The following is a 9768-nucleotide window of genomic DNA, read 5'->3' on the forward strand; positions in this document are numbered from 1 at the left end:
TTATTAGAAGGATCTAAGGGACTAACAGCTGACCTTATGCTTTTGCAATCAAATTCCTTCAAAAGATCAACAATGAATTTATGTTGTGTGACAAAGAAGACCAAAGAACAAAAGATGAGTAAATTCCAAACCCAAAAAGTAATGTAGGTTGCCTAAGTCCTTGATCTTAAAGCTATCATCCGAAATAATTTCGAGAAGTAATTTCAAAGAAGATCGTCTCCAGTTATTAAAATATAATCCATATACACAGCAATATAAACCCTGGAACTAGTGGTGATCTTGGTGAAGAGAGAATAGTCATTGAGAGATTGAGAATAACCTCTGGACTTTAAAGCAATGCTAAGCTTTGCATACCACTGCCGAGAGGCCTGTTTTAAACCGTAGAGTGATTTTTGCAATTTGCAAACAAGTTTGGAATCTGAGATAGTCAAACCAGGATGAGGCTTCATATAAACATCCTCATCTAAATCCCCGTGTAAGAAAGCATTATTTACATCCAATTGAAACATGGACCAACCTTTCTTAACAACAACTCCAACAAGACTCCTAATGGTTGTCATTTTGACTACAGGAGAAAAGATCTCATGATAGTCTATACCTTCTCGTTGAGTGTAACCTTTCACCACCAAACGAGCCTTATACCTCTCAATAGTACCATCAGACTTGTGCTTCACTTTAAACACCCATTTACAACTGATTGATTTCTGACCAGGGGGAAGAGGGACTAAACTCCAAGTATTATTAGCCTCTAAAGCTGAAAACTCAGCAGCAATGGCCTGCTGCCACTCAGGATAAATAATGGCTTGCTCATAACTCAAGGGGTCTTGAATAGGGAGCAGTGAACAAACATCCAAACAAGAGTGTGCAGGCACAGTGCAGCAAGCAAAGGATGGTGATAAAGAAGAAGAAAAAGAACAAAGATAAGTGAGGGTATGAGAACAGAAGGAAGAGACTTGGTTAGAACAATGATAGTCAGAAAGATATGAAGGTGGTTTAGATATTCTAGTGGACTGTCTCAAGGGAGCAGGATGAGAAGGAGAAAGAGTGGTTGTTGGAGTAGAAGGTGAAGAAACAAAAGAGGAAGATGGGGGATCCGGTTCAGGGATAGGCAGAGGAAGAAAAGGATGTACAGTTTCTTTTATGTAAGGAAAAACATGTTCATGGAAGATAACATCTCTAGAGATAAAGACAGAATAATTGTCAAGGTTGAGCAACTTGTAGGCCTTTTTAGCAAAGGGATAACCAAGGAAGAGAAAAGGAATAGCTCTAGGAGAAAATTTGTCTCTTCCAGGTTTAGGTGAAGTGGCATAACACAAACAACCAAATTATCTCATGTGAGAAATGTCAGGTTTCTTGCCAAAAAGAAGTTCAAAAGGAGATTTATTTTGAAGAATTTTGGTAGGTAATCTGTCTATTATGTATGTGGCAGTTAAGACACGCTCCCCCCCCCCCCCCCCCCCCAATACTTCTTAGGCAATTTGGATTGGAAAATTAGAGCCCTGGCTGTCTTCAAGAGGTGTTTGTGTTTCCTTTCCACAACACCATTTTGTTGTGGTGTGTGAAAGCAAGAGGTTTGATGAACAATGCCATGATCAAGAAAAAATTGAGCATTAGAAGGACTGGAGCCCAATTCCAAGGCATTGTCAGATCTAATGGTAAGAATTTTGGCATTAAACTGAGTAGACACCATGGCAATGAAATTTTTAATAAGAGAAAAAGCATCACCCTTAGAGCAGATAAGGTGTGTCCAGGTAGTTCTACTGAAGTCATCAATAATGGTTAAAAAATATTTGTATCCATTGTATGTTTGGATATGGTAAGGCCCCCAAACATCAATGTGAATTAATTGAAAAGCAGTTTTGGATTGTATGCTGCTATGAGGAAAAATAAGCCTGTGTTGTCTCGCTTTGGCACAAACAGAACAACTACTAAGAACGTGTTCATTAACAGAAGAAATTTTATAGAATTCAAATTGTTTGAGTTTATACAATGGTAAGTGGCCTAATCTACTATGCCAAACATGAACAGGAATGCTAGACAAAACAGAATTAACATTGGAAATAGGAAAAGAAGCAGAATACTGAGGTCTGGATTGAAGCAAGTAGAGATCTTTGTGATTTCTACCAAGAATCACTGGCATCTTCATTGAAGAGCCTTGCAAACAACAAAGATCGGGAGTGAAACTAATGACAGATTGTAACTGTTTAGCTAATTTGGCAACAGATAGAAGATTGTAATGAAAAGAAGGTACATAAAGAACATTATCAAGAGATATTTTAGAAGAAATGGGAACTGTGCCAACAGTGTTAATGAAGACAGTTTGACCATTAGGAAGGGAAATAGAGTAGGGCTTAGGAATGGTGTGAATGGATGAAAACAAACTCTTATTTGAACACATATGATCAGTAGCTCCACTATCTAGAATCCAAAAATTATTGCAAGTAAAAGATTGTTTAGACTAAGTGGTGTTACCAGCAAAGTTAGCATGAGACATGAGCTGAGAATCTGGATGAGCAAGAGAATTATTCCATAAATCCATCAGCTGAGTCATAGTAGCATGGGGCTTGAACCAGCACCTTCAGTGGCATGTGCAGTCTCAAAAGCACCTAAAATACTCCCCGGATCAGATGATTGTGCTTGATTAGCGAATTTCTTGTTCTTTTTCTCAAGCTTGGGACAATTACTGATGAAATGCCCAGTTTGTTTGCCGTAATTGCAGAATTTAGGTTTAGAACTGTCTGCTGCTGCTGGAGCCTGAGACACAGGAGGATTGTACCTTCCCAATGATGGATTGATGCCAGAAGGAGAGCCTTTATTGTAGCTGGTGTGTTGTTTTTGGTATTGGAAAGGCCTGGAATTATTATGAGCATAGAAAGAAGCAGAATCAAGCTGAATTTGTGAAGAGGATCGTATCTCCCTTTGTTTTTCCTCCTGCAGAAGACTGTTATAGACAACACCAATGGAAGGAAGAGGCTGTAACATGAGAAGAGTACCTCTAATGACAATATAACTATCCTTTAATCCCATCAGAAACTTGACAACTCGCTGATCTTGCTAAAATTTGACTAATTTAGCGGAATTACCACAAGTGCAGGTGCAAGAACATCGAGGACTTATTCCCATAGCATCAAGTTCATCCCACAACAACTTAAGTTTAGTGAAATATGCACTAATACTGTCGTTTCCTTGAGAAATATCATTTAATTGCTGATGAATGCTAAACAAGTGAGCTCCATTTGTCTAACAAAAGCGTTCTTCTAATTGTGACCAAGCATCTTTAGCAAAAGTACTATAAAGAACATAAGAAGATACCTCATCAGATAAAGCAGACAAAATCCACGAAAGAACCATCGCGTCACATCTTTTCCAAAGACCAGCAGTAGCGTCAGTCGAAGCAGGTTGAGGTGTACTACCATCGATGAAACCGAGTTTATTCTTAGCACAGAGAGCGATCAACATCGATCGTCTCTAGCCGCTGAAGCCTTTGCCATCGAACGGTTGAGAAACGATCTTTATACTAGGAGAATCAGAAGTATGAAGGTAAAGCGGATTATCAGGTGTGATTTCAACCGGCGCCATTGATGTTTCGAATTAAACTTCAAGAAATTAGGTAAAGTTGACGAAATTTGGGGAAAATCAATAGGATTAGGTAAATCGCTGAAAAATTAAGGAAAACGTTGAAAATAGGTAAGAATTTGGTAAAAGAACGAATTTTTGGGGAAAAAATTAATGACGACATTAGGTTAAATCGCCGAAAATCAACAAAGATGAGTAATATGACGAACTGATTGACAATCGAAAAGAAATGATGAAGAATCAATGGCGATCAGAAGCAGATTCCTGCTCTGATACCATGAAGGAATGTATATGCCGCCATTGATGTAAGAAATGGAAGCTTTAAAGAGAGAATTTAGAGAGAGACAACATTGTAAATAAACTGTGGTTTTGTTTTATTAAAATGAATCAAGTGGTACATACACAGTATAAATATATCTATTATATACAAGTTTGACTTGTAGACTTTAACTATTAGATGAGTTGTTAACCAACTCCAACAAGATACTCCCTCCAATTCACCATTAACTTCCCCTTTCCTTTTTGCACAAGAAATAAGAAATTGAATTTGGACCATACAAAACACATTACCCCACATGTTATTGAATTTGGACCACACAAATCAACCCAAAAAAAAAAAATAGAGAAGAAACACTGAATAATCCGTTTATAGAAAAGGGAAGAAAATAGTGGATTGGAGGGAGTATATTACAAATTCGGTAATCATACAAAATAACCATTACGATAGGCAAAATTAACCATAAGATTATTACTTTTCTTTATCTTGTGATCAGAAATCGACAACTTTTTATTTTCCAAGCGAAACATACATGGCGTGTTGTAGTCATGTTAGTATAACAATTAGTATTGGTGCCCCGCTTCGCCCGGGCTACCTCTACTTAACATTAATTTTTTTTTTCATTAAATAAAATTACTTAAAGTTGCATAACCCATAAATTTATCATTAATATATTTTTCTATGACATATCCTAAAATTACGATGAAATAAATTTTGAGACAAATTCACTACTCCCGCTATTAATATTTTACTATTATTAATGAAACAATAGTAATAACATTTCACTACTTGCCCGTAATCATTGTTACTTTCACTACTGCCGCCGTAATTATTGTTGCTGTCACTACTGCCGCATTAATATTGATAATTTCACTACTTCCGCCGTAGTTATTGTTACTTTCACTAATCTCGCTGATAATATTTTTACTTTTACTATTCAAATGAGTGATTACTATCATATAACTATATCCAATGTTACTACAATTCTTTTATTTACTGACGAAATTATTTTTACTACTTAGGCATGCAATTTTAAGAGGATTATATATTTATATAAATATATTACATATATGCATTAAATCAAATTGAAAGAATTATGCTATATTATATATTATGGATCTAACCTGAATTATTTATAACCTACTTATTATATTTTTGTATGTTAAATAATTGACATCTCTATACATCTAATAAACTATAAAGTTTAATAAAATTGCATAGATTTTAAATTTAATATATAAGTTTATGATGATAATAATTAATACCATAAGTGTGCATGTTTATACTAATTAATTATTTTATTTTAAGGAAATTGAGCACCTTCTAGTCTTCTATAAATATTTAGGAAAATTACCAAGCATCTTCTTTCTTTTAGTCTCCTTGAAATTGACCATCTTAATTAATTATTTTATTTTAAGGAAATTGACCATCTTAATTAATTATTTTATTTTAAGGAAATTGACCATGTTTTAGTCTCTTACAAATGTTTAGGAAAATTACCAAGCTTCTATATAATTTAATTTTAACCCAAACTATATAATATTTGCATTGAGATCCCTTAATCGGGTCCATCACACGGTGCTATTGATTTAAAACTATATAGTATAATTAATTTGTATAACTCTCTTTAATTACATTGAAGTCCCTTGGTTTCTAGATTTAATATATAGTATTGATAGAAGATGTACGGAACACATCGACTCCCGCAATCCATTTTCTTCATCTTGACACCAACCAAGTAATCAATGATAAGTTAGAACTTCTGCGGCCGTTTTACCTCGTAAAGAATAGGATCCTTTGGAGTTTATTTGAGTCCTTGCAAGAGTATAAATATGTGAGACACTAGTACTCTTTTTTTTTTTTTACAGCTGTAAAGAAAGGTATCCTAACTAGTCATTGTTCTATAAGTAAGGCAATAAGCATACACATTAAACGACCTAGGAATAAAACTAAACGATAAACAATGAAAGTAAGAGCAAAGAGAGAGGATATCGCCAAGGATTCCTGTCGCCAGATGATGTGCCCGTTCGATCCCTGCAAAATGACAAATAAGCGAAAGACAGTCCGAAGAAACTTCCAAATGCCAGAATCCAGAACTCTTTGCCCAAAGAAGAACCTCCTTTACACCAATGGCCTCAGCCTGTATCGCAGACTCAGCAACAATTGCCTTACTAAACTCATAGAGCCTGCTCCCAGTTCCTGTTAGCGCAACCAATCCAATACCCGCTACACGCGTAGATTTCCATCCTGCATCAACCATAACTTGAATACGCTCACATGAGTTTGGCACACCAATCATATGAATAGGATTACTATCTCGAATCCACCCAAGTCCATCCTCGACCAAATCCTGTTCGTTCATAACAGTCAGATCATGTGCCTTCCTTGCCTTTTCAATTGCCTGATCAGCAGTCCTAACCACTTACGTCCACATGTTGAAAAACATTATGGAATGAAAAGACTCCCCCTTAAAAGTCACCCTATTTCTCGTACACCACAAACACCACAGCGTAACAAGGAAGCGCACCAAACGAGATTCAACATCAACCATCTTGTCAAGATAATGAAGCCAGTTGATATTCCATTTTGCTAACCCAATTGGTGGACAAACAGCCGTCCGAATACCAAGCCCAAAACACATCCATATTCTCCTAGCAACCTCACAGTCCCGAAATAGATGTTCCATTGTTTCCATAACCATTCCATCATGATTATAGAGTTTGCAACTATGATCAAGATCCATATTTCTTTTGGCAAAGTTAATGCGTACCGAGAGTGTGTCTGTAAGAATTCTCCACACTAGAAATTTCCACACAGCAAGACCCGGTAATTGCCACAGTCTATTCTTGCAGAAATCCCGACCCTCCTTATTTAATCGGGTCTTATCCTTTAGAGTTCCTTTTCGTTCCATATATCCTCGCTATAGCACACCATAACCGCTTTTAACACTATACTCGCCCTTATTAGTATGTGTCCAGTACACTTCATCCATATTCCGCGATCTGCAGATAGGCAAAGCGAGGATGCCATTAGCACTTTCTTCAGAGAAGAGTTGCCTAACAAAATCTTCATGCCAGGAAAGCTCCTCCGCTGTACCAACAGAGTTTCGTAGAGCCCTTATCGCAATATTACTGAGACCAAAAAACACCAAAGAAAACAAATCATTCCTGGGTTCCGGATACTCGCCATTGACCCATCTTGTAATCCAGACATTCATACTAGAACTAAGACCCGGTTTCCATGCCATATGTTGTTGAACAAATTCCAAACCATAAAGAATACTCCTAGCACCCCAGGATAAGTTGTTACCATTTCTTGCCCCCACATTGAGTGACCAATTGTCTATATCAATAAAATTTCTCCGGAAGACACGGCAAAACAAAGAAGCATTCCCACTTACCATTTTCCAAGCATGTTTTGCCAGCATTGCATGATTCAGGCACTCAATATTACAAATTCTAAGCCCACCTTCGCTCTTTGGAAGACTAAGGAATTTTTTACTACAGCAGTGTATAGTTTTCACTTCTTTACATCCCGCCCACCAAAATTGTGACAGAAGAGCATTAAGCTTCCTTGTCACACTTACCGGTATTTTAAATACCGATAGAAAGTAATTGGAGAGGTTCGATAGTACGGAAGAAATTAAGGTTAACCTTCCAGCTGGAGGCAGAAAAATTCCATTCCATGAAGAAATGCACTTCATGACAATATCAATAAGGTCTTTAAACAGTTCCCTTTTTTATCCTTGTAAGTCCGTGGGTAGTCCAAGGTATTTTCCCAATCCCTTATTTCCTTTGATTCTAAGACTTTTAAGGTTTCGTCGAGCTTTAGCCAACCTCGTATTTGGACTAAACAGGATGCCCGATTTCTCCTCATTAATCACTTGACCCGAGGCCAGACAATAACGATCCATAATTACCGTCAACTTACTTGCGGAGTCATCCTGATCTTGGAGAAAGAAAACCGCATCATCCGTAAAGAACAAGTGAGAGAGATTCTCCTCCCCCTGGCATAGACTAATACCTTTCACGACACCCATATTCTGAATCGCACCATGGTACATGACAAGGCCTCTATACATAAAACAAACAGAAAAGGTGAAAGTGGGTCTCCTTGCCTGAGACCACATCGTGGATGAAAAAGATCCCGGGGTGCATCATTGAAAAGGACCTGATAAGAAACACTAGTAACACAATTCATGATTAATGTTACCAACTTATCTGGGAACCCCAATTTTTCCAGCACAGCCATAAGGAAACCCCACTTCACTCTATCATACGCCTTGCTCATATCGGCCTTAAACGCAAATCTACCATTCTTTCCTTTCTTATGAGAGTTGATTTTATGAATAGCTTCATTAGCCAAAAGAATATTATCAGAGATATGCCTTCCTCGAATGAACGCGTTCTGAAAATCACCCACTAAATATGGCATCACTTTGGTAAGGCGATTTGAAATACACTTTGACACAATATGCATAAACACATTACAGAGACTAAAAGGACGGTAGTCTCCCATCTTTTCCGGATTATCTGACTTTGGTACGAGAGTAATAAACGTTCTATTGAGTTCTGTTAGCACCACTCCCGAGTTAAGAACTGAAAGAATAGCTTTGGTAACATCTTTCTTGATAAAGTACCAACATTTCTGGTAGAAGATACCCGGAACTCCATCCGGGCTCGGAGATTTAAATGCTCCCATCTGAAAGACTGCCCTTCGTACTTCTTTAGCAGTAAAAGGACGACCTAACCCATCCGCATCATCATTCGCAACTTTCTTTGTCATATCTTGTAAAAGTTACTCAGTAACCCTTAGTTCTTCCTCACTAGTAGCAGTAGAACTCGTAGAAAAAAAGCTCAACAAAAGTATCGTGAAACATATGACCCACTCTCTACATATTAAAGTCATGTGCACCCTCAATAGCCGTTGTATTCTTGCTTAACTTGTCATCCCCAAATTCCACTTGATTAAAATCACCCACGATTAAGTAAGGATGCGATAAAGAGTTAATGCAACACTCTAAATCCTCCAGAACTGAGTTTCGCCTTTGAGTACATGGGTCACTATAGAAGAGAACAAGATACCACAACCGATCAAAATATTTTTCCACTAGTAGAATGATGAAGTTATTACATGAGAAAACATGGCTTATCTTAGCCTCATTTCGCCATCCTACCCATAAACCACCCGAACATCCCATGGCGTCTACGCCTACATAATTCATAAAACCAAAAGATCTAAATAACGGGAATACACTACTACCGCTACACTTTTTCTCAATAAGAAAGCAAAACTCGTACATCTTATTACTAAATAACGCTCTCAGTTTTGGAATCGTAGGGGCGAGCGTATTATTAAGACCCCTACAATTCCAGGTATGGCCAATCATGGGTCACTAGGAGGTTGAACTGGCCCAACCTCCGCAAAGCCTTCCTCCTTGTTAAAAGCCGAGGAATCAGTGGACTCCTCAATTTCAATATCCTCCACATGCACGACGAATCCAGTAGGAACACTCCCCCCTTCTCCTTCAGTGATACCATCCCCCATACACCTCCTTTTAGCCAACTGTTTCAGATAAGTCTTCGCCTTAAAGATAGATGCCACAGCTTCCACTGGAACCAACCCTTCATCAATCTCAGAGCAACATTTCCTTTTACGTGTAGCAGATATGACATCCCCATATTCTTCAATAAAGTTTGAGAGGTGATAGCAGTCCGCAAGACCCATAAAGTTATCAGAAGTACTTGCAATCTTCCTATTTTCATCCATAATAGCAATTAACTTGGCTGATATTCCATATTGAAGGACGTGAAATAACTCAGGTCCCTTACCCTTCTTCTTAGCATCTTCCTTGGTTAGACCAGGAGCATCCCCTAACACTGCCTTCCCAGGTTCCCTCCCCAACAGAGCCTCAT

General features: G+C 37.8%; 1 protein-coding gene across 1 annotated transcript; it reads right to left on the bottom strand.

The window, feature by feature from the left end:
• Positions 1-6773: 6773 nt before the first annotated feature.
• LOC141590318 (uncharacterized) lies at positions 6774-8638 on the bottom strand. Its single transcript, XM_074410916.1, has 3 exons — positions 8066-8638; positions 7773-7970; positions 6774-7550 (listed from the first exon to the last, which is right to left on the bottom strand). Exons 1-3 carry the CDS (start codon positions 8636-8638, stop codon positions 6774-6776), a joined length of 1548 nt encoding a protein of 515 aa, XP_074267017.1.
• Positions 8639-9768: the final 1130 nt, after the last annotated feature.

Source organism: Silene latifolia, chromosome 7, assembly GCF_048544455.1.
Source record: "Silene latifolia isolate original U9 population chromosome 7, ASM4854445v1, whole genome shotgun sequence".
Classification (NCBI taxonomy): domain Eukaryota; kingdom Viridiplantae; phylum Streptophyta; class Magnoliopsida; order Caryophyllales; family Caryophyllaceae; genus Silene; species Silene latifolia.